At 48.3% G+C, this 25,929-nt stretch overlaps 1 protein-coding gene across 13 annotated transcripts in view; it reads right to left on the bottom strand.

The window, feature by feature from the left end:
- Positions 1–3,442: 3,442 nt before the first annotated feature.
- The window catches only part of dock10 (dedicator of cytokinesis 10), a 61,712-nt gene continuing 39,225 nt past the window's right edge, over positions 3,443–25,929 (bottom strand). For 6 of the 13 annotated variants that reach the window (XM_076036080.1, XM_076036081.1, XM_076036078.1 and 3 more), the window contains exons 17-58: positions 25,715–25,902; positions 25,557–25,622; positions 25,344–25,436; positions 25,135–25,258; positions 24,919–25,040; positions 24,713–24,796; positions 23,867–23,959; positions 23,528–23,646; positions 23,295–23,364; positions 21,920–22,033; positions 21,731–21,802; positions 21,498–21,644; positions 21,184–21,267; positions 20,196–20,292; positions 20,048–20,080; positions 19,614–19,792; positions 18,728–18,844; positions 17,878–17,983; positions 17,614–17,735; positions 16,348–16,462; positions 15,969–16,035; positions 14,954–15,001; positions 12,463–12,558; positions 11,912–12,024; positions 11,398–11,513; positions 10,697–10,834; positions 10,432–10,614; positions 10,246–10,356; positions 9,958–10,173; positions 9,801–9,858; positions 9,099–9,200; positions 8,258–8,364; positions 7,939–8,031; positions 7,565–7,687; positions 7,372–7,485; positions 5,683–5,829; positions 5,383–5,593; positions 5,100–5,290; positions 4,859–4,959; positions 4,218–4,356; positions 3,995–4,067; positions 3,443–3,827 (exon numbers count right to left, since the gene is read on the bottom strand). In XM_076036080.1, coding sequence (XP_075892195.1) covers positions 3,769–3,827; positions 3,995–4,067; positions 4,218–4,356; positions 4,859–4,959; positions 5,100–5,290; positions 5,383–5,593; positions 5,683–5,829; positions 7,372–7,485; positions 7,565–7,687; positions 7,939–8,031; positions 8,258–8,364; positions 9,099–9,200; positions 9,801–9,858; positions 9,958–10,173; positions 10,246–10,356; positions 10,432–10,614; positions 10,697–10,834; positions 11,398–11,513; positions 11,912–12,024; positions 12,463–12,558; positions 14,954–15,001; positions 15,969–16,035; positions 16,348–16,462; positions 17,614–17,735; positions 17,878–17,983; positions 18,728–18,844; positions 19,614–19,792; positions 20,048–20,080; positions 20,196–20,292; positions 21,184–21,267; positions 21,498–21,644; positions 21,731–21,802; positions 21,920–22,033; positions 23,295–23,364; positions 23,528–23,646; positions 23,867–23,959; positions 24,713–24,796; positions 24,919–25,040; positions 25,135–25,258; positions 25,344–25,436; positions 25,557–25,622; positions 25,715–25,902 — 4,751 coding nt within the window. In that variant the 3' untranslated portion in view covers positions 3,443–3,768. The remainder of the gene's footprint in view (positions 3,828–3,994; positions 4,068–4,217; positions 4,357–4,858; positions 4,960–5,099; positions 5,291–5,382; positions 5,594–5,682; positions 5,830–7,371; positions 7,486–7,564; positions 7,688–7,938; positions 8,032–8,257; positions 8,365–9,098; positions 9,201–9,800; positions 9,859–9,957; positions 10,174–10,245; positions 10,357–10,431; positions 10,615–10,696; positions 10,835–11,397; positions 11,514–11,911; positions 12,025–12,462; positions 12,559–14,953; positions 15,002–15,968; positions 16,036–16,347; positions 16,463–17,613; positions 17,736–17,877; positions 17,984–18,727; positions 18,845–19,613; positions 19,793–20,047; positions 20,081–20,195; positions 20,293–21,183; positions 21,268–21,497; positions 21,645–21,730; positions 21,803–21,919; positions 22,034–23,294; positions 23,365–23,527; positions 23,647–23,866; positions 23,960–24,712; positions 24,797–24,918; positions 25,041–25,134; positions 25,259–25,343; positions 25,437–25,556; positions 25,623–25,714; positions 25,903–25,929) is intronic. The other 7 variants (XM_076036085.1, XM_076036088.1, XM_076036091.1 and 4 more) reach the window with 5 other exon arrangements.

Below are 25,929 nucleotides of genomic sequence, written 5' to 3'. Positions count from 1 at the left end.
AATCGAAATCCGAAAACGAAACCTGGATTTGTCCCTCAACTTGTCGGAGCTGCTTTCACACAGGTCAGACAGCTGTGCGGGCCACCACCTGCCCGGTGCTCACCAACCTTTCAGCTGACGGTCCAGGACGGGCGCGGACACGTTCCTCCTCAGGTTGCCGTACGGGTTCTCCACCACCTGCTCCTCCGCCTGGGGCTCCACGCCCTCCTCCCTCTCCGGCGGCTGACCGCCATCCCCCCGCAGCTCCCGGTTCTCCGCCTCCAGCTTCTTGATCTCCTCCCGCATCTCCAGGATGACGTGCGCCAGGCTGCGCGTGCTGTCCATGCTGCCGCTGGTGCGCTGCCAGTACCACGGCTTCCCGAACACCGGCGGCCAGTCGTGCCGGAGAAGCTGCTGCTGCTGCTGCTGCGGCTTCAACATGCTGCTGCTGCTGCTCCCCGGGTTTAATGGAGCTCCCTTTCCTCCGCGCTCCTCAATCTCAGCCCAGATCTTGCTCCGGCGGCAGATTATGTCGCCTTTCACCACTTGCGCGCCTCAAAGGGCTCCGGTGATCAGCGCCCATGGCAAGACTCCAACTATGTTTTATTAATCAGAGGCCCCGGCGTCCGGTTTCGGGAAAATGAAGCAGAGGTTGGAGATGAAACGCGCACTTGACAAAAAGCGAAGTGGAAAAGCTGTCTGCAACAGTGAGATTTTGTGTCGTGTGTGAAAAAAATAAGAGAAAAATAAGACAATGTCTCGGAAATTCTGAGACTCAATCTCGCAATTTTGAGAAGACAAATCTTCAGTTTGAGAAAGTTTGTCATTTTTGAGGGATGCCTTGAATTGTCTGAGATTGTATCTACATTTTGAGAGGCAAATTTATTATCTGTAGGAAAAAGTGATCAGTGATTTTATAAGGGGTTTTCATTTTTTTTTCCCATAATATTTTTGAGATATTTCACTTAGCCATTATTTTTGAAACGTTGCTTCTGTGACATCAGTGGAAAAAGCCTCCTATTTGAACCTTTTAAGGATCAGGTGTTTTTTTTTTGTCACCTCCTCCTCGTGGGCTGCTCTTGTATCTACTGGGATTACACCACAAACTTCTTAAATATTTATCAAATCTTTTAACAAAGATGAATGTGGAATGAAGACGAGGAAAATACTGCCTTTTTGTTTAAGGAGAAATGGACTGAACTCACTGCTGTTCCATTTAGTTATGCATTAACTAATTAACTAATTCATGAATTAACATGCAAGACTAAGAAGACCGGAACAATAAGACGATATCAAATAGAAATTGACCTATACTACGTTTTAGAGTTCATGTGGCCACTGTGAGACTGAAGCCTTTGAGCAGAGGCTTCACTGGCCTCACGAGTTGCATGAATGTGAAACAAAATCAGAGCTATTAACTGCCATTAATGAATAGATTGGAGACATTTTGCCCCCTGTGACCTGAGCTGGACGGCGACGGGCTGAGAGCAACCTGAGCCCAGCAGAGTCTATGGGCCACTCAGAGGGAGACGGCCACGCGGGGCAGCGGAGGAGGGAAACTCAATCGGCGTCCTGCTTCACAGAGGGCTGCAGAGGGGAGCGAGGTGAGACTGACGAGGCAGTCAGGAGAAACATCCTTTGGCTGGAAGAAGGGGAGGATTGAGAGGACGAAACCAAATCTGAAACCCATTGAGGCCAACGAGAGTGAAAGATCCGAGGGTGGAAACGTGTCAGCGACCTCGCGGACAAAGAGCCGCGCACGGCACGGCACGGCACGGCGCCGCCGCCGTCGGCCGAGGCTCCACGCTCGGCAACACTTAACCTCCTTTTCCACGCGCCGCGCCACAAACCCCCGAGCCGGGCATCAATAAATAAACAAGCACTCTGCTGCTCCCTCTCTGCATGGTCAGTAATTATAGCCAACGGCTGGGGGAAAAAAAAAGAAGTGACACCGGATCCCGCGGAGAAGCGCTCCCAAAGTACGGCCTTAATCAAATGGCCTTTCACTTTCAATGAGAGCTCATAACGCGCACATGCCGAGGCCTCTGGGTTTATTGGTCCCTCCGCTCCAGTTGTTTTCTTCACGTTCACGCAGCTCTGAATTCCTTCTTAGTCTCGGCATAAAACCGGGATATTTGTATTTTAAGGAAGTCAAATGGATCCTTAACAGCAACAACCCTTCTAAACTGACAGCAGAAGGTCCTTTCAGTGTTGAGTTGAGTTAGTGTTGCAGACGGAGGAACGGCAGAACGATTTATTTGAGTAGAAAACATCTGGACGATGGAGAGGTGATGACAAGACGGACTGGTGAGCTAATGACTCATTGCATCCTCTTTTTCTTAACAACGAAAGCAACATTTTTTATTTGTACCCATTATCGGGTGGACTTATATATACCACTGAGAAATAGAGAGTAAACACAAAAGAATACAAATCTCAAGGCTCTAGAAGAGACAGAAAGACGTGGCAGCGAGGATGAAGCAGCGATGACAGCGCAGATTCTGAATTATCGGGGCCTCAATTTTGTTCAGACGTCTGACTGAGAAAGAAGCAAAATAATCAGAGCCAAAAGTGAGTTTTCCTTTTGATTCTCCCCTCAACCTTCATGGCCGCAGCATTTGTCTTTCTCTTCGTTTTGAATGCTTTGAAACATCACATCGAAATAAAGTAGTCAGACGACTGGAAATGTCCCTAAAATCTGAGAGTGTAAGCTGACACGTGGACAGAAAATGTGACGTAAGGGAGAGAGAACTGAGGGCAGGATGGTGGATGAAGAAAGGCAGACACGAATTCAGACATAAAGCAGATTTTATTGAAATGTTATACGTAAAACTTTTCTTTTCTTTTTTTTTCAACTTGAGCTAAACAAATATTTATATATATTGTATATTTTATAAAAAAAAAAAAAGAAACAGTTCAAACCTTTTAAATAGTATTATTTCTTATGTACAAATTTAAAACAATACAGGAAATAATAACAGTAACAATGAAGTTTCGGTTGTAAAAATTTTAAAAAACATATTTTTTTTTTGTTCAGTTTGTTTGCACGTTTTGTTTTGAAAATTGGCAAGCTGATATTTCCAGAATGTTAACAAGGGTACAAAGAAGCAATATGTGGAGCTGCTCTACATTCATACAGGAACTGGAGGTGCGTTAAGCTCTTCAGTCGTTAGTGGAAAAGCCGTTATTACTTAAATCCTCTTTTTTTTTTTTTAATCCCCAGCATTAGAAATCTTTTTTTTTGTTGTTGTTGTTCTTGGAATCTAAATACGGTTGCAAAGTGTAAAAACCATCCTCAAAAATGCACCATAAAGGCTTTACAGTACATAGGCAGCTGAACGCATCTTGAGCTCGGTATAAGGTCACTGTTCTCTAAAAGGGGAGAGAAAGGCGTGTGTGCACTGTGTCTATTTTGTCGGCGAGCGTATATAGACGGGAGCGGGGTCGGGGTCGGGGTCGGGGTCAGGGTCGGGGTCGGGGGGACCATATGGCAAGCGGACCAAAACCTCCAAAAAACAAAAAAAAAAAATGAACAGAGAAAACAACAACCCAGAACAAACTAGTAAGGTAACAGTCCAGCGGCTTGGCCTCTACTGCAGGAACTCAACACTTGTGACATTCGACGGGACTACAGACTATCACGACCACGGGCTACTCACGTCTTTTCCTCTGTTTTCTCTACATTCGCCGCCAAACCACAGTTCCGGCTGCTCCGTGCAACAGCAGCAGCAGCAGCAGCAGCAGACGACTTACAGTCAGTATACAAGGTAAGCGAGTCACTCCGGGAGTCTACTGGCCGTTCAGTAGGCGCTGTGCCGTTCCGTTCCTGGCTGCCTTGTGTGAGGAATCTGCGCAGGAGGAAGAGCAGCAAAAAAGAGAAGGGTTGGAATCTCAGGTTTATTGAGGGAGGGGATTGAAAAGGAAGTGAGACAGTCAAGCGGTTCTGCTTGTTGGAATGGGGTCGGGGGAAGAAAAAAAAAAGCGACAGCGAGGCGCGACATGTCACATGACATACCAGGCTTAGAGCAATTGGACAGAGAGCTGTTAGACAGACACGGAGCGCCGGCGGCAAGAGCAGCGTTTAGCAGCTGCAATGAGAAGAGTAGGAGAAGAATGAGGTCGGAGGAAGCTGCGGACGATGGCAGTGAGCAGATCTTGGTTTGATTTAAATAAGAAAACAACGGCATGAGGTCGTGGCAGTGCGTCGTGGGAGTGGCCGCTCAGCGGCGCGGTGAGACCTGTTCGTTCATGATGGCGGAGAGTTCGGAGAGCATGTCCCGGTAGTGGGCCCTCATCTCCTCCTGGTACTCCAGCTGGTCCTCCTTGATCAGCCGCTCGTTCACGTCCAGGGCCTGGCCGCACGCTTCCGCAAACTGCCTGCAGGGGGCCGAAAAAAAGCAAAACAAAGGGACGAAGGGTTGGTTAAAAACACACGGCTCAATCTGGAGGCAAGCGCTGCGCTGGTTGTCCGTAAAGAAGACGAGCTTTTGATAACTGACAGAGCTCTAACCTGTGCCTACAAAACATGGAAAACAGTCTCTCGCTGAAAAATCACTCAGATTGCTAAAAAAAGAAAAGAAAACTAAGACAAAGTTCTGCAGTTTTTCTCCAACCTTGTGGATCAACATCAAGGCACTATCACAATAATAACAGAAGTTAAACAAGAAGATTATAGTGACTCCTCTAACAAATTCTTCTGTTCACTTTGAAAGTCAGTTATTTATGTCTTTATGTACCCTTTCAAAATCAAGGTTTTCTTTCCATGCTTTCCAAATACTGCAACATTCAGTCAATATGGAAAACTGGAAAAATTTGGAAACGACACTCCTGCGACTAAATGTGTCACAAAAGAATCAGAAAATGGCCGTGATGGACCTACCTGAAGATCTCCTTCAGCAGCTTGACCTGGTTGTCTGGGTACTTTTTGGCATTCTTCTCCTCCAGGAATGCCCTGGCGTAAGCCATGGGCCCTGCGTTCACCTGAGAGAGTGAATTGAAGGTGGGTAAATTTGACAAACAAAAACAAACAAACAAACAAACAAACAAAAAAAACGAATACACAAAAAACACAGCGTATCCTTTTTAAACCAGTGTTTGGGCGCCACGAGGCGGTTCCCCACCTTGACGCTGACGCTGCCCTGCAGCTTCAGCTGCAGCCGGATCATGTCCACCTCCTCCATGTTGCACAGCTGGTTGAGCTCCAACACCTTGCGCGACATCTCGTCGATGGCCACCTCGATGGGGTTCATCTCCGTGCTCTGCTGCTCCACCACCTGGATGCGCTTCTTCAGGTAGGGGAAGCTGGAACTCGCTGCGAAACGCGGGAAGAAACGACGCCAACGTCAGGAGGAACTCGGCGTGGCAGCGTCCCAAAAAAAACCCCAAAACAACGAAAAGACCTACTGGTCAGAATGGTGCGTCTCTTGCACTGCTCCTCCACGTCGCCGTGCTTCTTCCCCGACAGCGTGAACGGCGTCTCGAACACAAAGCGGTTGATGTTGTGGTGCCTCTCGAAGTCCGTCCTCTTCTCCTGCTGCTCCTTCTCGTCGAAGTAGGGCACCACGTACGTCACCTGGATGTAGGCGAACTTGGGGTCCAGGTCTTTGGGATTCACCTGGTTTTGAGGCAATAAGTAGGAGGCGCTCTATGAGGTTGGCGCGCTTCAGAAGAGTAGGGGAGATTGGGCGGAGCTGTAGTTCGCACCTTGTTGGAGTCTTGGATCATCTTCACGTTGTCGGCGCCGAACTTGTCGGAGTAAAGTTTGAGTAGCCTCTGGGAGATTTCCGACAGCCCCGTCAGCTTCGGCTCTTTGTAGATGAACTCTTTGCTCTCCTCCTCCTCAAAGAAACCCTGACACGACGCACACACACACACACACACACCAGCACTTGCTAAATTAGACAGGCTGTTGGAGCTGGAAAAGCTTATATGAAAGCTTGATGTCGCTTTCTCTATCACAACAATGGAAGCTGGATGTGATACCGCCCCCTGGTGGTATCTCTCGTATGCAAAAAAACACAGCGGGTCGTGTTAGAAAAACTTGGCCCTAGCCGGGCGCTAGTGTTAAGTTCTGTATGGGAAAGGTCAGAGGTCGTTCTTAAAGCAGCGCTGCAGCCAAAAGTGAATGAGGTTTATTAAGTGGCTCCGCCCTGTCCTGTAAACCAGCTCCTCTTAACGTTGAGGGGAGGGAAACGGCCTCATCGTTGGAGATTAAGGGGAGTCTAATGGATCACAGCAGGCTTGACACAAAACCTTGGAGAAAGGGGGGAAGACCAGCAGATGTTAATAGTGGTCGAAGGAGGAGGAGGAGGGGGGGGGGGCGGTCAAGGCGGTTAGCTCGGAGGAAAATGGGGAATTCAAAGTCAGAACGGAACTTACCGCGATCTTGGCACAAATGAACAAAAGAAAGGAAAGAGCAGACAGAGAAACTTAGTGGAAGGCTCGATGAAACGGCTTCCCTCGCCATTTCATCCCAACACCTGCCGCAAGAGACACCCAGCCGCCCTCCTCCTCTATCAGTCCCTTCTTCTCCTTCTTTCAGTTTTAGAGCTCATGGGTTCATGAATGATAAGAAAGCTACGGACCAAAGCAGCACCTCCCGGGTTCACCGTGACATTCAAAATATAGTTTGTGAATTTAAACAACGGGCGATAATTTCAACTAATCTCCACTGTTTTACGTTGGCAAACGGGGACCTGAGAGGAGTGGAGATTTCACCCAGAACACTTCAGCCTCCCCATGGCTTTGAAAATGAGCTGCTTATTACCAACAGTGTTAATGGTAATGTTGAGCTCATGTCTTCCTTTCACCAGCTGTGATTTCTGGGTAAAACCATGCTGCTCTAGATAAGTGATTCTTGCCTTCTGAGGAACAAAACACCTCTTTGAATAAATACACATTTCTAAAGAAAAAAGAAAAAAAGCCAAGCAAACAAACGCTGCGCTGGCCATTATTGTCACATGCATTCAATGTCCTGATTACTGACTACTTTGCTGGGCTTCTCAGGACCTTGACGCAACTATGCACTTTTTGCACTGACTGCACTTCTGTTGTATTGGATGCTCACAAAACGACAGCCTGTTGTTATTTATAACTATGTTATTTTGACAATTACGAATACAGAATTGAGTTGAATTGAATGGCATTGTAAAAAGTTCCTTGTGATTTTATCTGACCAAGTATGTCAAGTTCATTTTTAAACTTGGGTTGGGTTCACAAGAGATGAGCTACAATACAACAAGTGAGGCCTTTTGTGTTCATGCTTAAACCGGAGGAATAACCGCCCTTTTGTGCCGTGAACTGCATGTTTAAAACTGTGGCAATGTCAGCGTGGCAGGACTATTGTGTGATCTGATGTATGCACACAATGCTCATGGAAGTGTGTCTCCTCACCTGTCCATAGAAAGCCACTCGGTAGTAGCGACCAAAGAGCCGCTTCTCTGAGTTCACCACCTCGGTCACCTTGAGGTAGGAGCGATGGATGTCGTAGTAGAGCTCTGACAGCCTCTGCAGGCACAAACGGACACACATGTACTCCAAAGGTCAACGCAGACACACAGAGGGAGGCTTCGGGGTTGGCAATCACCTTGAAATCCCTTCTCTTCTCAAAGACGGCTATCACGGGCTTGTTGATGTCAGCGATCAGCTCGTATCTCTCCGACTTCCAGAGGTAGTCGACGCACAGCTCCAGCTGCTCCACCAGCGTGTCCTGCAGAGACATGGAGGAGCATGATGCCAACCTGCTGCAACGTCTCTCCGGCACAAGATCAGATTAACTGCGAAAAAAATGGCAAAATCGCGAGTTCGAAGGCCCAATGTGCAGATTTCAAACGGGATCTAATGGCATGAAATTGAATTAAAAAATACATGAAGTTGTTTTCGTTAGAATAAAGTCGCAAAAAAAACCAAACAAATAAATTTACTGGTGTGTTTTCATACGCAAATATTTAGCACTCATACCTGCACAAGGAGCACGTCATCCCGTAAGTCTGCCACATTGTGTTGCCACATATCTACAGCAGTCATGAACATGCATCTGCTCAAAGTGTTTAGCTGACATCAAAGCAGGTGTGACAAAGGTGTTAGATCAGACACAGGAACACAGGGATGAGAAATGTTTGCAATGTGATTTCTTATCCACTAGATGGCACTAAATCTTACACAGTGGGCCTTGTAGAGGGACAAACAGGCTTTCTTTATGATCTTTTTTTAATTTCAAGAATTTGTTATTGAAATGTTATTATTTTTTAATTCCGCGGACATGAGTGTGAGCACCAACCTCCGTGTAGGGAGTGTCTTGCGTCCCCGTGTCTTCCTTCATGGCGCCCTCTTCTTCGACGTTGGGGCTGATGCACATAAATGCTGCCCAGCCCATAGAAAACGACGCTGCGGTTTCAGACAAGTGAAAGTCACAGTCAGGGCGGGCGGATCACGTACAGAGAATCCTCTCTCAAAAGGGGCGGCATGCCATCTCTCAAACACAGAGGTGTGGGGGAAAAAACAAAAAAAAACTGGTGCATGCAATTCTGTGACACGGTAGGGAAATCCATTGAATAAACATCCACTGTGAGCGTGCTGCACATCTGAGCAACATTATTCCAGTGAGACGCCAGCGGATAGTGAGGGATCAGAAACAACTTAAAGCAACACTATGTTGATTTCTCCGACTTAAAATGAAAGTTCAAAAGTCTTGTTTTTATGATTCGTTGACATGCGACAGGTAGAATGGCGTCCTTCTCATTACCACAGCACACCAGACTGGCCAGCTATATAACTCTATAAGCATGGTTGCCTGCCCAGCACCTAGTCTGGGCCGGCACTAGTTCCACAGTCCTGTATCAGGCCGGACACGTGCACTCAATGCAAGGAAAAGAGGATTTTAAGGTAGAAAAACCACATGGCGTCGCTTCAAGTCATTACAGCGAGAACGGCGGTCTTCAAAACATCGACCTGTGCGGAGTAGAAAACATTACGCCACCCAAACACCCTTCAGGCAGAACCACCTGTAGACGTCAAGCCTTTGATCCTGGCGCAATCACACTCTCACCCTCTCCCGCCCACTCTCGACTCCACCGGCTCCCAACCCCACCAACCAGCGGGCCCCAGGCGCACACACTCACTGTCTTGATCTCTGGAGGTAGTTAGTAAGGAGCTACAGTTAAACACAGGGCTTTCTTCAGGGGACACACTGGACATCCTGGCCTTGTCAGCTCTCCAGTAGCCTGTTTGGTAGGAGCGGAGGAGGATTGAGGAAGAGGAGGAGGAGGAGGAGGAGGAGGTTTACAAAGGCGGGCGCCCACGCTGTTTTTTTTTTTTGCGAAGGCGCTGGAATGTTGGCAGCATTCCTCCGGTTAGCAAGCGCTTGCTACTGGCACACGGGGCTCAGCGCGAAAAATGTGCATGCAAACGAGAGAGGGGTGCGCATGCTTGGTGCGGAAGTGTGCGTGAGGGCGTAGAACAGGACCGTGGACTGGGGAAGGTGAAGCACACACACGATGCAGGGATGGCAGTGAAGCAGGACTGTCTGAGTTTGGAAATGATCGTGACTGGTATGCTCATTGACACACATGCACGCATATATGTGCACACACACACACACACACACACACACACACACACACACACACACACACACACACACACCTACAGTATAAGTTAAGACCCCTGTAGATAAGGAGGGCTAATACTTGTTGCGTTAGCGACAGATTGGCAAAGAGGAGATGGCTGCGATTGTGTTAGCATGTTTTGACGCACAAAGTAAGAGCACATCAAAGCGCCGCTTATGCACTGGATGGTTTTTGCAGCAGCAGGTGTGTACTCACCTCTCCTCTTCAGCGACTCTGCTATCAGGGCCGATATGTGGATGTAGCACATGGCAGCCTGAGAGGAAAGTCGGCCACGTTAGCGTTTGTTTTTCCGACCGGCGACTCCCATTTAAAAAAAACCCTCCAGACTTCCAGATAAGAAACGTTCAACAACCTCTGAGAGATCGCCGTTGCGCACGTGGACCTTGGCCATGCTCTCCAGCCAGGTGCGGCGAAGCTCGGGGGTGCTGGCGTAGGAGTTGGCCAGGCTGTACTGGAGGTCCACCAGCATCTCGGGGTCCTTCTCGTGCTCCTTCATTTGGGCTGTGGCCATCAGGACCGTCCTGATGCGTTTGGTCAGGTCCTTCACCTCAGCAGGAAACGGGGTGTTCTGTACAGAGGTTCAAACTAAGTTCACTTTTCTTTTAAGGGATGAAATATAACCTCCAGAAGCTGCTTTTACCTTGAGTGGCGCATCCCCATTGGCAAAGTTGTTGATTATCGCCAGGGACTGCTGGAACCTGGACCCTCCGATGCCGGCGTCTGCTATCAGCTGGCTCACAGCCTTGATGACCTGAGGCAGAGGACACCAGGTGACCACCAATCACACGTGGACGATCCGACGACGCTCTGCCGTCCTGCCACTGACCTGCAGGTGGGAGCGGACGATGGACTTTCCCTTGGTGAACTCAAAGTTTTTCCTCATGAAGAAGTAGAGCAGCGCAGACGCCTCCGTCTGGGTGGAGCTGGACCGGTGGTTGCAGCACTTGAGGATCTCGTGGCACAGGCAGCCGCACAGGTCCGCCTTGCCCTGGAAGAACGCGCTGGGGAACTGCAGACAAGGGGGCGCAGCGGTGAGAAGGACGTCGCGCGACGCGATTCGAGATTGCGCATTCGCGTTCGTTCCGTCGGACCTTCTGCACAAAGAGCCTGAGCGCTGCAAAGATGTGCCGCAGGGTGGCGGTGGACTGGTTGATCTGAAAGAACAGCAAGTAGGTGTCCAGCACCTTCTTCATCAGTGCGTTTTGTCCGTCGTCCATCACCAGCTGCTTCTGCACGGACGGGAAGAAGAAGAAACAGATAGTAAAATGAATTACCATTAAAAATAAAACAACTTTTCTTTTTTTAAATCAAAAGGTTACAAACATGACTCTTTGACAAAGAGCTAATCGTTTTAGCCAGCAGGTGGCAGCAGCGCCTGAATGCCTTGCAACACAAAACACAATTCATCTGGGTAAAGATATTTCTGGATTTATTTGATGCAAAATCGTGAACCGTTATAAATGTTGTTGTATTCATTCAAATCACGTTTAATTGTTGCAAAGCCATGTGAAAGAGAGACACTCTAACTGTGGGAAACTGTGTCGCTCTGTTGCAGCTTTCTGTCAGTTTCAGCCTCTGGGCTCCAACATAAACAAACCTGTGATTTCTGAGCAGCTTCAAAAGTGCGAAGCCCCTCTGGATCTCCATCTGTGCTACTCACGTGCTTTCATTTCGGCATCAACGCCTCCTCTTCAAACAGTGTCTACTGCTCTTCCCACCGAAAAGCAACACTGCTCCTCAAAGCACCAAAATACAAAAAAATAAAATCCACACAACACAGAGTAAAACAGACCTTGTGATGGTGAACAAAGAGCTCCAGGACGTCCAGCACAGTGAGGGCCACCTCAGTGGACAAGTTGGCCTCGATGTCCGTGGGGCTCAGGTTGTCGCCCTCCTGCGCGTTCCCGTCTGTCGGAACAGAACCGCGATCACACGTCAACGCCGCTGCCCGGATCTCAGCACCTCTTAAAAGGTCCAGTGTGTAAAATTTGGCTTGATTTATGATTCTGTATTGGTGAAAGCTTAACATACTGCCCATAAATTCATTATTGAAAGTGTATAATCGCAGTACAGTAAAAGTCATTTGGTTTCCCTACCCTTGGAACGGTTCTCATCTTTATAGGAATAAACATAGAGCAATAAGGGTCTTGCTACTAGCTAGCTGCCATCTTGTGCTAGCATTTTTTTTTAAGGAATCCTGCCTGACAGTTCCCTTAATATGAAACAAGCAGTCAGGCATTGAAAATTTTACACACTGGACCTTTATCTCATGTCAGTGGGTGTGGGTGCGTGAGTGCGTGCGTCACCTGTATCCATCATATGCAGCAGCTTGGGGTTGGTCAGGGCGTTCTTGCCCCGGATGATGGGCATGGTCTGGGAGCGAGCGTGACGGTGGCCGTCGCCCCCGGACGACGCCATCCTGGAGGCGAGAGGTCAAAGGTCAGCGGCCACGTGGCAGCACGAACTCCCATTCCTGACCCCTGACTGGGCGTCCCTACAACATCTTTATACATTATTAGCAGGCAGGGGGGGCGGGGGGGTGTCAGGAGAGTGTAAACACAACATGGGGTGCACAGAGGCAGAACTACCAAACTCACACTGCAGGTATGGGGAGGAGGGGCATGCTGGGAAACACAGTAACAGTGTAAACACATGGATCACAGATCACTCAGTGGTCAAAATACAGATGAGCAGAGAGATTATTATTTTTAATATGTTGGATTTTTTTTTTTTTAAGGTATCAAAAAAGAAAAAAAATTCTGAGCCAATCAAGTGACTGCATTAGATACAAGTTGAGTAACCAAAGACTCTGGTTGGCTGGGTGGAGAAGGTGTTTGCCTGGGCGAGGGGTGATTACCATTGCGGGAAGAGGCTTGAGGAGGGTTGGTTAGAGCCCTTCAGGGTGCCATTGGCCTGGGTGGACTGGGCCAGCTTTACTGCCGCCGCTAGCTTCCTGTTCACGGGCCAATCACAGCAAAGCTCGAATTAGTCGCTTTAGTCGAGACGCCGACCCATCGGTTAATGCAGAGAAGACCCGTCAGAGCCGTGCACGTTAGTGGCGACCGGCATGCCAATGGTTTGCACGAGCGTGCCCGTTACCAGGGATCCAATCTCTGCACAGGTTTTTTTTACTTTTGGAAAGCGGCCAGTAGTCAGTTAGAAAGGAAAAACTGGGTTTGGAAAGTCACAGGCGAGGAAGAGAGGAAGGCTGGCCAGATGGAAAGGTTAGTGGTATAGCAGAGTCACTGTTTGATTTTGTTTGCCATTAGTAGAATGCTGTGCAGGCCTGAGTTTATCGTGGAGGAGAGAGGCTCTGAGCCACCACTGACAGAGAAACGGTGGGTGGAAAGATGCAAAGACACGATGAGACCAGTGGAGTTCAGACTCGGTGAGAAAAACGGTGAGCAGGTTGCACAGGATAAAGGGAGACATCCAACGCTGAGAGTGAAGAGTCATCAATGAAGAAATGCATTGGAGGATGGAAATGGAGAAGGCTCACGGCCAGACACACGGGGTCACTTGATGCTGCGGAACATCGATAACGTGCACCGATTACAGTCCGGGAGCAGGGTTGGTGGGGGAGGGGCCATGCGTTAGTCGGGGTAAACATCAAGCACATAATATTTGCTTTCATTACCAGTCAGTCATGCAGCATGCTGGTTGCATCTATACAATTTAGAGCGTATTTCTTTTCCCGGTACGGTTCCGACATGTGACGTTACTGACGTAAGAACAATGACTTTAAAAAGTGAGTAAGTGACACAGAGAGAGAGAGGGAGAGAGAGGTGAGGTTTCCAGGTTGTTTGCTGTCGGGCTGCTGTAAATGTCTGGATCTCGGTCCCAAATGCTGCAGACGCTGTCAAATCACACCTTCTTCACTGCCGGTTGAGCCTGTTGGCAACTGCTCAAAATTTCCGGTTGCGAGGAAGGACCCTGGACGTGCATTGCTGCCTTGAGGCCGAGGCGCCCCGCTGTTTAACCGCAGCCTATCAAGTCCCATTCTGATGAAACTTCCACTGCCGCAACATCCATGCTAATCCCAGCACTTCCTGTTATCTTTAGCTTTAGGTTTCTTTGGACTTCTTCTGTCAAGCTTTGTATTGGGACTTGGCAAAAGGGATGAGCATGGTTTCAGATGAGAAATATTACAATTGCAGCTGCATTGGAGAAGATCGGCAGGCTTTGTTTTGCAGCCGCTACAGCTCAGCTTCTGCAGCCTTTGATTTAAACGTCTCGCCATGCGGCGGTGAGACATCACTCGATTCTGCTTCCATCGTCGCCTAAATCACGTCGGCTGCGTCACGGGAAAATATGCAAAACTCCTTTTCTTTTCTTTCTTCCCCCCCCCCACCCCCCTCTGCCTTTAATAAGCGACTTGTTGTCTGGGAGGCTGGCCGACAGACTTCCTGCCCTGGCTGCACACTGCGAGCGCAATAAATCTCCCCTGAACTTCAGCAGGAGGGTTGGGGGGGGGGGGGGTGACTCAGCCGGGCATCAAAGTGCGAACAGACAGAGACAGCGAGACAGATGGGGGGGGGGGGGGCATAAGACCGAGTGTGAATCCCCCCCAGGCTGCTCCGGCATTACAGACGAATGTTAAGCAGCTCGCAGCCCCAGACGGGCTCAGCCGTGTCTGGGAGCGCGAGCGGGGCCGCTCCCAGCCATCTTTACTCTGCTAAAGCCTCCACGCTGCCGCCCCACACACACGCACGCACGCACGCACACTGAGGCGGCGCGTTCTCCCGGCCTTTTGTTGGCTTACATCTCAGCATCTCGCGGCTGAAAGGAAAAGAGAGAGGGGCTAATTTAATTAGCCGAGAGGAAGCAGAAGATGGAGGGGCTGGAGCCGCGCTAATGGCTCGGCTCCAGCGAGTGGTGGTGTGCGCGCGCACGTGCACGCGCGCAACGGGCGACCCCCGTTCTGCGCTTGCCAACTAGTGCAGCGCTGCATCCAGCGGCTCTTTTTTGCCTCCACTAGAAAAGCATCCAGGAGTGGAACCTCCTCCCTCTCTCCTCCCTCTCTCCTCCCTCCAGCGTGCGCACGCACGCCGAGCACATATTAGTATTTCTGCCCGACTGCGCCCCCCCCCCCCACCCCCATTCATTCGTTTGCGTGTGTTTGCACATATGCGCCTCATTTTTTTCCTTCCCTGCATCCGGGTGCGATCATGTGTGCAGCAACGACCATGAATTATGTATCGTAGGATGCGGCGGGGGGAGGGGGGCGGGGTTGGTTGGCGGGCCGAAGTGTGCGCAGAGGTGAAAGGATTCCATCCCCCCCGGACCCCCGACCATCCTCGCGAGCGGAACGTTGCAAATAAAACGCGGGGAAAAGCTCGCACACTCACCTGGCGACGTGACGCTTGCCCAGGAACCTGAAGTGCTGCAGACACAGCCTGAGGAAGCAGGAAGCAGAAATAGATGGCGGGTGAGGACGTGTCTTCAATGAACACACAGTGCGAGGGTGAACAGAGTGCCTGTGCCTCATCAGGACACGCAAAAGTAACATGGGGCTGTTCTGGGTTCTCTGCATTTTAACTGTTCAAACATGAGCCTGGAGTGAAACTGTCCCGTTCAGACTCCTGTATGGACTGCACCGCATCCCCACACACACACACACACACACACACACACACACACACACACACACACACACACACACACACACTCACACACACACACACACACACACACACACACACAATGGATGCACTACCTGCACTTTGAAAGGATGGACTACTTCTTTTAACTTTAATTTACATTCATTATTTGATTATGCTATATTTTACGATGATCTTGTTGATGCTTTTATTTTCTATAAAGTGGCCAACAATCGAGAAACATCATTTCATTCTCGTGAATGCACGGTGAAAATGACCTTGAACCCTTGAATGTGAACGGTGGGCGGCCAAGAAGTCGACCACGATGCACAGCTGAAGACGTGGCGTCTCACTGTTTACGTAACTAAATAAAGATGCTACTCAGGGTCAATTTTATTGTATTAATATTTACGTTTAAGGGCAGCCAAAAGTGATGGCCAAGAGATAATAATAATAACCCACATATGGAAGTAGCCTGGGTCTGGCTTGAGAAAATCGTGTTTGTAAAACTCAGATATGGGTCACATGGGTGAAAAAAACAAAACAAAACAAAAAAACAGATACTGGTCAGTCTTCGCCTGCAGTGTGATTGTAGATGATTGATGACCAACACCGTCTGATGGACGAAGACCTTTAATAAGAATTAATCTGTCTTATTTTTTCCTTTCTTTCTGCGGTGCCATTAAGTTCACGTATTCTCCTCTGGCTGCCTCTTCGAACCTTCACTACGTCCCATTAAAAACATGGAAACAAGTTGACTTACTCCAGGATGTTGAAGAAGTCGGAGATCTCCTGGTGGATGGCGCGGTGCCAGTAGGACACCAGCACATCTGGGAACAAGTAGCGGAGAACACTGAGTCAGGTTCGCAGAACGGAAGCCAGCCATAATGAAAGGACGACGCTGCACCGACGGAAGGAGGAGCTCCGGCTCAAACCGACACATCTGGCTCTCGGCCGCGGTAACCCCGAACAATGCAGCAGGAACATCAGCAGCGCGACTGATCCCAGGAGGTGCGTCGCATTTGGCAGCACCTCGTTTGATAATGACGGCATTTCACTTTCGCGTGGCGCTCTTCATGGACTGCGAATGAGGGCTGAAGGCCAGGCTGTTGTCATTTCACTGTTGCACGTTGCTGTCTTACCCTCAGAGATGGTTTTCATGATGTGCAGAAAGCACATGAGGAGACTGCGGGTCTCCGCCTGGTCCAGCTTGTCACAGCGAGAGCCGTAGCCGATGAGGGACTGAGGACGAGCAAACTGTGGGGAAACAGCCACACACACACACACACACACACACACACACACACACACACACACACACACACACACACACACACACACACACACACACACACACACACACACACACACACAGTCAGTACGACTTTTCTAAATGCGGTTTCAGTAACCCCAGGAATAAAAAACATATACACATCCTCCAGACTTTACAGCCCAGTGTTGGACTTTTGAGATCGAATTGCACGACATTCATTTTTCCAGGTCTCAGGCATGTTGTGCAGAAGGTCTGGAAGCACCATTTCCAACGCCACCTGGGGGGGGCCGAAGCTATTTTTAAGAGGCAAAATCGGAGGAACGCAATATACGTCTCGAACCCAAAGCGATCTTATGGCGTCACTTAGGGGTAATTGCAGCGTCGCCGGGGATTGATTCTTGGCTTCCGGGCGTGCAGTAAAACAGGATGGCAGGAAGCGGAACGAGGAGGAAGGCATGTGGCCCAGCGTTTCCAACGTGGTAATTACACGGCGCGGCGATGCCGCAGCTTCCTTCGGCCCCACCGAGTCTCGTTTTTCCTGCCCGCTCCTCCTCTTTCAAGTGTCGCGCGGCGTTGGTCGCAAACACAGTCACAGCGAGGATGCGTAAAACAGATGTACTGGAGGAGCTGTGGTCCTGACGTCGGCCCGCTGCCTGGCGACCAAAAGCCGTAAGTCAAAAGACGTGGGATCGGAGTTGACGTTTAGACGCCGTGCTTTAAATCTGGTTCGCAGAAAAGTAAAAAAAAAATCAAAGAAAAAAAGCGCAATAAGGGTTGACTGAGATGAAAGCACAAAGTCAAATATGTGCAAGGCGAATTAAAATGAATCACCTCACACTTCAACCACCTCAGTTCATTAAAACTGAACCTCCTGAATGTCACGTCCGGTGCATTTCCTGTTTTATTTTGAAGTCTGTTTATTCTGTTGTCAGTGTTTAGTTTTGCTTCCTGTGTTTATTTCTTGATGTCTTGTTTTTTGGCTCTTAGTTTAAAATAAAACCCTTTTGTCTGCAACCTGAAACTCCCCATCTGAGTCCTGCCTCCACGCTTCCTTGTCCTGACACTGAATATGAACAAATAAAAAAAGAATACAGACTAAATTTGACGACAGATCTTTTTTTTTTTTACGCCTCACCTTTTCACATCCGTCCATCTTCTCGCTATTGCGGTCGCTGTTGCTCGGATTGGAGTCGACGCTGATCAGGGAGCCGCGGGAGTCCGTCTGGTTGCCCGTCGCAACCGCCAGGGACGAGAAAACTGGCAGGGGGTGCAGGAGGAGGCGTCAGACGATTCAATATTGCTCCTCGCACCCTTTTTTTTTTTTTTTTTTTTTTTTCCCAGAGCCAGACTGACGACCCCGCCCACGCAGGCAACAAAAAACGTGCGGGGCCGACTGTACCTGTGATGGAGTTGAGGACCTCTTTGGAGAAGGACGTGTCGACGGAGTGGCCGTGGCGGGTGACGGACGTCACTCCTCCGCCCATGCTGAGGTCGTCTCGGGAGCCCTGGTGAAGGTGGAGGAGGAGGAGACACGACTCAATGTTTTTTTTTGTGTTCTGATGTATATTTATTGAGTCCGAAACAATTAATTATGTCTGCATCTTGATAATCAGAGTGAAAGTTTCTATTCGAGACAAAACAAATTGGTCTTTCCACATCGGACACCTCTGGAGATGACAGAAGAGCTCATTCAAAGACCTCAGTTTGTCTTATTTAGGAACTGTCGAGATGTGATTACTTACTTCAGTTGTGTTTCTTTTCCTTTTAACTCTTGCACTCTATGTTTTTGCAATTTTTCATGACCTTGTACTGCATATGTGTTCAAAGGCTACCTGATTCTTGAACTTGTGTATTTATATCCCAAATCAGTTTCTTAACACACTGCACACAAATGGTCAAAACCTCAGCGAGTGGGCCTTGTCATGTGGCGTTATGCAGCTTATTTGCAAAGGCAGCACTTACTTCAAAATGGGAAGATTAATGTAAAGGTTCAAATTTCTATTCTACTCATATAATCAAATGCATTGCTGGACTCCCAGTTCAACTGGTGGTCTGATTTATGAGCCGCACTAATTCAGATAGACAAGGAAACCACAGGGTCGGACTGGAAAACCAGATATGAATCATGGAGAGATTCATGGAGCAAAGACTCACACAAAGCACGCTGCTCAACAAAAAACACGGTGAAAAAAACCTATTTTGCACAGCTGTTCAAACAACGGAGGAAATGAACTAGCGCTTAAACTTACTTGGTCGCTTGAAGTGAAGTAGATGGGGAAGAGATCCCTGAGGAAGAATCGGGGCATGTTGTCCAGGATCAGGCCGTACAGCGGCAGGTACAGAGACGCGATTCTGGCCTGTTTCTCCTGGAGAGGCAAGAAGTGACAGGGCATTGAAAAATAAACGGCATCCTACACAGACAACAAAGATCCACACATCTAAACAGCGGCGACGACGCGTGAACTAAATTTGCAAAAACATTGCTGAAGTTCTATCGTGAAAGTAACACAAGTATCATCGCAAAAGTGGCGGGTAAACCACAGCAATAAAAATCAGTTTCTCAAGAACTTTGTCATTGGTCTCACGATGTCAAAATGTTAACCAGCATGATGAAGAGGACTGTTCAGACATAAACTGTCACAGGACCAGAACAATTAGCGGTGGATTCACAGATCAGACTCTGATTTGTTGTGGTTAATCATCTTGTTTGAGAACAACATGTTGTGTGGTAATTTGCTGGGACACGTGTAACGAGCTCAAATTAGGTTCAGCTGAGGTCACACAGCACTACAGACGCAGTCTGACATTCCACTGCAAAGCTGGACATCCGTAGCGTTTTACGTGCGGCGCACGCTACGAGCTTTAAGATGAGTCAGCAACACTGCAAAACATTTTCCCAAGAAAATACTGCGTTCTTTCTTTTCGCAAAAACATGACTCTTTTTTCCGGCCTTGTATTTGGCAGGCCCGCTGCGTTGCGCTGCGGTTTGGCAGCGTTTGCCGGCTGCTCAAACAAGGGCCAGATTACAGAATCGCTCCTATTTGGAACAACCCCAGAATTCATCAGAACGCCGCTGCCCTCCGCCTCTCGCAGCTGCAACAACTCAGCGAATCACCGGCGCGAACGTGCGGCTACCTTGGTGGCGTAGCGAGCGTCCAGCGAGTGTTTGGCCATGAGGGTCTTCAGGGTGGAGAGGGCCAAGTGTCTCAGGTCCTGCTCGTCCTGCAGCGCCAGGCCCAGCTCGCGCAGGAGCAGCCCCGTCAGGAAGTGCTTCCTGCAGAACTCCCCGGTCAGGTTGTACTCGGGCACCGAGGCTGCGCGAGGACACAAAGAGGGTTTTTTTTTTTTTTTTCTCTCCCCCTTTTAAATATCTGGAAGCGAACCCGAGCGCTTGTTAATTGCATCAGTGTTTGCTCTCCATCTGGGGCTTCGATTCATCCGAAAACCGGCTACAGTGAGCAAATAATGGAGGACGACAGTTTTCAATGAAATTCATTATCGCTGCGACACAGACACGCACACACACACACGCACACGCATGTTACAAAGGAATGAATGGACGTATTTACCATGAGTACTTTGTGGCTCTGGGGATGCATGGTCTGACAGGGACAAACAGTCAAAAAGAGAGTGTTAATAGACAAATGAGAGTGGGAGCTACGGGGAAGTGTGACAGTTAGAGACGCCGACGCCGACACTCGGAGGGGCTCCTCTTACCCACGATGCGGGCCGAGGGGACGGGCAGGCTGAGAGGGATGTAGTGCTCGTGGTTGCACACCTCCCGCAGAAATTCAAATTTCAGCTCGCACAAGACCTGTGAGGGACACAATGGAGGCGCAGCGAGAGGCACTATATTATTAATATTATATTTCCCGAGTTCACGCTCATTGGACCGATTAAATCTGTTATTATTTCTTTTATTCTATTGACATTTTTTCATGTCTTTAAGAGCTCTTAAATAGAATAATGATAATACATGTAGTGCCTTTTTTTTTTTTTAATGAGGATGTGTCAGTTGTAAGTGCTACAGGATTGCAATTAAAGAAAAAAAAAAATCACATTTTGGTAAAAGAGATAAGCAGTTTTGTTAAAAATAGATGTTTTAAAAGAAACATCTAAGTTTTTTTTCTAAAAAGACATTTTTTAAGACGTTACTTTGACTTGCACTTGTGTCATCATCATCATCAGCAGCAGCAGCAGCAGCAGCAGCAGTAAGTGTGACAATGTTATATACGTCCTGTTTTATTTTGAACAATTCCCTCCCCTGGCGACCCTTTAGTGGGCCTAAATGTTCAATCGCTTGGCAGCAATTCAATGCATTTAGGCGTGTTTAGTTGTGGTGCTGAAACGCAAAGTGAGCATCAGAGTGGGGAAGAAAGGGGCTTTAAGTGACTTTGAGGGCGGGCTGGACTGAGAATTTCACAGACTGCTGATCGAGTCATCACCAGGGTTCATAGAGGATGGAAGTAAAAAATAGAGAATCCTCAGTCTGCCTCACGCTGTTGCAGAAAAGTCGCCCCTCTTTGCCATCGTTGGCTCAAATTCCACGTCAAACTCTTGTTGTGTTGCCGTGATGTGATTGAACTGAATACAACTGAACTCCATCATGACAAAAAAATTACAATCAAATGCTTGCTGTTCAACCTCCACCTGGACAGAGAACACAGCCTCTGCCTGCAGGGTTTTCTGTAAGTTTTGGGCTCACCTTGCTGTCCGTGGCGGTGATCATGTTGACGTAGTTGCTGATCAGCTTGAACGTGAAGCCCCTGTCCATGAGGGTGAAGCATCGCTGCGGAGACACAGACACAGACACAGACTGAGACGGAGGCTGCTGATCAGACCCGACTCGATCCGCTAACTGAGACGGAGATCATTTCAACTCAGGAATCAATAGTCTGCAGTCGCAGAAGGAAACGTCGGCCATTTGTAGGCGGCTTACGAGTTCAGCATTGATTTCAGTCTAAAGTAATACCGGCAGACTTGACTTCAGCTCATCAAACACACTCAAACGAGTCTCACCTTGACGAAGGCTGCCACCGCTAGGTTGGCGCTGCGCGTCTCCTCTTGCATTTCCTTGTGCTTCCAGAAGATGTGCTCGGACACCGTCTCCACCAGAGTCTCCACGCGACTCAGGTAGGACGAGGGGAACCGCTGGGGCCTCGGCAGCTGCAGGGACACAACACTGGGGTCACACTGGGAGAGCTTCTGACTAGACAGCAAAGATCTTCAGAACAACACCTTTTTCACCTCACCTTCACTTTGTCAAAGTCGACCAAATGCTGGGCCATGGACTTGATGATCAGCTCAAAGAAGAACCAGGAGAACTGGAGAGAAAAGTAAATCCTCTTCATGTGAAACAGGCTCAAATGGATTCATTTGGTGATCCACTTCCAACGAAATAACCCGAGGAGAGAGTTTCAGCGTCAGCGGAGGGGACGAACCTTCAGGACATTTCTGACCGCCGAGTGCTCGTTGCTCTTCAGGTCGAAGGTCATCCCCTTAGCCAGCTCCTCGTGAACGGTCCTGAAGCCGTGTGCTTCTGACTTGAACACGTACTGCACATGGACGGGAGGGAAAATAAAAACAAGTCTTAACATGACACCGTATGACATATGAAGTAAATAATTGTATTCACCACCAAGAGAGTAGGAGACACATACTATTGCCTGTGATGATACATAAAGGATTTGATCTACTGCTCACCAGCTACCAGTCATTACTAGAGCTGTGCATCAATTTCAGAACTCAGTATTTGATGTGACCTGTAGTCCATTTAGTGCCCACCAAGATTCCAGATTATTTTCATTTTTAAAATCTTTATTGATATTCCAGATTCCAGTAAAAAGTGTCCTTGCACGATTAAACACGGACAAACACTACAGATCTCCAGAGAACAGCCCTCTGTTTACGGCCTGATGATGCTTTATTGTCATCCAAGGGAGCAAATACAAGGCAGCCGCACCCAAAGGGCTGATTTCCAGGACTGGGTGTTTTCATCACGCTTTCAGAAAAAGTGGCGCAATCACAGGAAGTTGGATAGGGGATGGAATTTTGTGTGAAAACTGCTGCATAGCCACACAAACAAAAACACGGCAAAACAAAATATCTCCATGTGCCACACGGTGGAAACAACCCCTCTTATATTCTGATGTTCTTTGCTTTTTTCTGACTTACACAGACTTGGATTCCTTTTTCATTCTTTCAAAGGTGACATCACTTTGTACCTTTCCTAAAAAATCTGACAAAATTTCCTGCTCAAGACTGAAGAAGGGTTAGGAATTTGAAGAACACACACACACACACACACACACACACACACACACACACACACACACACACACACACACACACACACACACAGCAGTATAAATTGGTCACCAGCACTACAGACATTATGCCAATCTGTTACCATGGCAACCCAGGTTCCTCTCCTCTCCAGTCGCCGCAGTTTCCCTCTGCTCTCTGTCCAACATGAATCAGGCTGTTTCTTTCACTCCCTCCTCTAATTCACCGCCGCTGATTTTTTGCTCCCCTTGGACAAAGGAGCTTTTTGTTTTGCACTTTCAGCCAGTTGAACCGGTTCAATTCCCATTCAAAGCCATGCAGGCCCTGCTTTCTGTGTGCTTGCACCATGTTCTGGGCACCGAGTGATAGACACGCTCCTGCTGCTCCACCGGTGTGTACACACACACACTCCCCTCCTTTGTTTTTATGCTTTTCTTTTTTCTTTTTTCTTTTTTTTTATAAAATTTTGCTTTTGCTAAAAGGACAATCACTGCACTCGCTGACATGTCCTAATCTTCTATGTTATTTTACCTTGATGTATGAGTGCAGGTAGTGATCCAGGTTTTCTTCATGGCACTTTGCAACAATGTGGACCAGCACTCTGTACACACACACACAAACACAACTCATTATTCAACAATAAAAAAATGAAATAAAGCATTCTCAGAGCTCTGCAGCTCTTACAGACTGTGTGCTATCCACTCGGCTCCACCCTGACAGAAAAGCATTTTCTTTTTATTGCACACCGCAGTACCGCAACCTACCTCGTGGTGGCAGTGGTGACCTCATCATTGTCGTTCTGAGTCAGGACCTTGAACAGCTGGTTGAAGAGCACTGGCAGGAAGCGGATGATCACCGGGATCCTCTCCATGCTCAGAAGACCCTGGAGAAGGATGAGAGAGGCAAGCAAGGAGGAGGAAGAGGAGGAGCGGAGAGGGCGAGGAAGAGGGAAGAACAAGGGGGAGGTAGAGGTGAAGAAAAAAAACACATCAAACGGAAGGCGGCGGGTCGAATGTAGTTTGGCAAGCGTGGGATTGCCTGGCAGACGGCAGCAACTGGTTTCTATCCCTGTCACAGGAAATGGATGAAGGGCTTTCTCTGACCTTCAGGCAGTTGAGGAAGTTGGAGGTAGGCGGTAGCGAGAGGTCCAGCTCTCTTTTCTGGCACTGCTGGAAGAATCGGTTCAAGTGGGGGTCCTGGCACAAAGAGGAGGTTTCGTCAAAATGAGACGTCAGCATGTAGTGACAGACTTAATGGATTCTCCAAGGTTCTCCAAGTTTCTCCAAGAGTTTGTCCATACTGTGCAACTTTGGCTCCCTAAACTTTAGAATTTATGTATGTATTTTTATTTTGTGGGTTCTGGTCTAAATTTAAAATCATAATAAAATTATGAAAAAGACTGCGGCCTGTTTTCCATTTCGCTGCAGTGGTGAGACTTGCACGGGAACACAATGGAAAAATACCTCAAAGTTTCAGAAAATGACTGAGCATTGTGCATTTATTTTCATGTGACTTAAATTAAGTTTACGAGTCAACATTGAAATGATCTTGGGATGGGATGCTCAATAAATCGGGTCAAATCATTAATGATTCTGAAGTTCTGTTAAATACAAATAGGTAGTAAGTGAATAATAATAACATTTTGACATTCCAAGCTCGACTTTTGGAAAAATTATTCCATGAATGCTGACATCTTTAAACAATTTGAGTCCAAACATTGCATTCCTATTAATGCAATCAGTGTATGTATACAGAGAATATTTAAGTAACATTTTATGTTTCGATCAAACACTGTTTTTCTTATTTTCTCTAAGTTGAGTTCATGACCACTCAGACAACGATGTGGAGGCTTTATATAAGGTTTTATATGGCACCTGGTGCCACTTGTCTGCCGCTTCGGATAAGCTAAGAAAAAGACAGATGTGGAGTCAGGTCAGTTCTGGCCTTACCTGAGTGTACACTGTGGAAACAACATTCGTAGATACTTTGAAGATGGCTTTTCCACCATCGACCCATTTTACATCCGCTCCATTCTGTTCCACAGCAGGGAGATTCAAAAAAGAGAGAGGAAATCACCTACAAGCTGTTCTTCCATTACAAGCGTGCTACTTTTTCTTCCATTCACTCCTTCCTTTTTCTTCTCGGTGCTGGTTACCTTGGTGTTGCTGGCTTCCTTGATCGCCAAGTACCCGGGCGGCAGGTTGCACGAGACCGGGATGCTAAACTCCTGGGATGACAGGCGGCCTTCTTTGAGCAGAGGCAGCCATGAGTAGCCCACTGAAGAGACACGCAAACAGGAACTGCAGATTAGTCCAACCATAAACCAAGCAACCGCTGAGGGGATTTCTTTTCTTTTCTCCAAACGCCTCACCCGGGGTCTCCAGAGACTCTTTCCGCTTGGCATTGGTCTTGGCGTTGATGTCACAGGTGACGTGGTAGAAGGAGAAGAGAAGGTGGTGCTTTTCGTGAAGCTGCGTGGGCAGCTCGATCTTCGCCTGCGGGCGCCACGTCATGCTTAGCGTTAGCGTGCGTGGCTACATATCGCCACCGGCGAGCAGGTCGACAAGTCAAGGCTCTCACCTCGTCGTAGAAGTCGGGGTTCTGGGAGTGGTGCAGGACCGTTGAACAGGCTGCTGTGGTGAATACTGGACCTCCCGGCTTGCCGTAGATGCACTAGCGAAACGGCGGAAGGTATAAAGTCACGTTTGGCTAGCTACTTACAATTGTTTCACTGCAGCAAACGAATTAATTTAACGGTCATAAATAAAATGTGTTTTGTGGACGGCGAATTACCTTTAAGGGTTTGGCAAGTTCTTCATCCGAGCTGCGGAACTCCACGTACACCGCAAGGTTACGAGCCTGCGAACAAAAGAGCCCCATTGTAACGCTAGAGTGGTGATTCTGGTGCAGTTTCAAGCAATCTGGAAATGTGCCTGGCAGCCAGAAGCAACCTTGGCGAAGCTCTTCTGGCTGTCGTATTTCAGGTGTTTGGGGTAGACGTAGATGTGGTTGGTGTAGACCCGGTGCGGCTGCGTGAACTTGGTGGAGTCCTGCACAAACTCCTCCACCTCCACTGTGGGCGGATGCTTGCTCAGATCCTCGAACGGCTTCACCGGTACGTTCGAGGCAGTGACGCAGTCTGAAGGGATCAGAAGAGAGGAAATGA

This window comes from Nelusetta ayraudi, unplaced genomic scaffold, assembly GCF_046127955.1.
Source record: "Nelusetta ayraudi isolate G7.1 ecotype Tasmania unplaced genomic scaffold, CSIRO-AGI_Nayr_v1 ptg000048l, whole genome shotgun sequence".
Lineage (NCBI taxonomy): Eukaryota > Metazoa > Chordata > Actinopteri > Tetraodontiformes > Monacanthidae > Nelusetta > Nelusetta ayraudi.
Note: the sequence above shows the minus strand (reverse complement) of the source record. Positions and strands in the feature narration are given on the sequence as shown.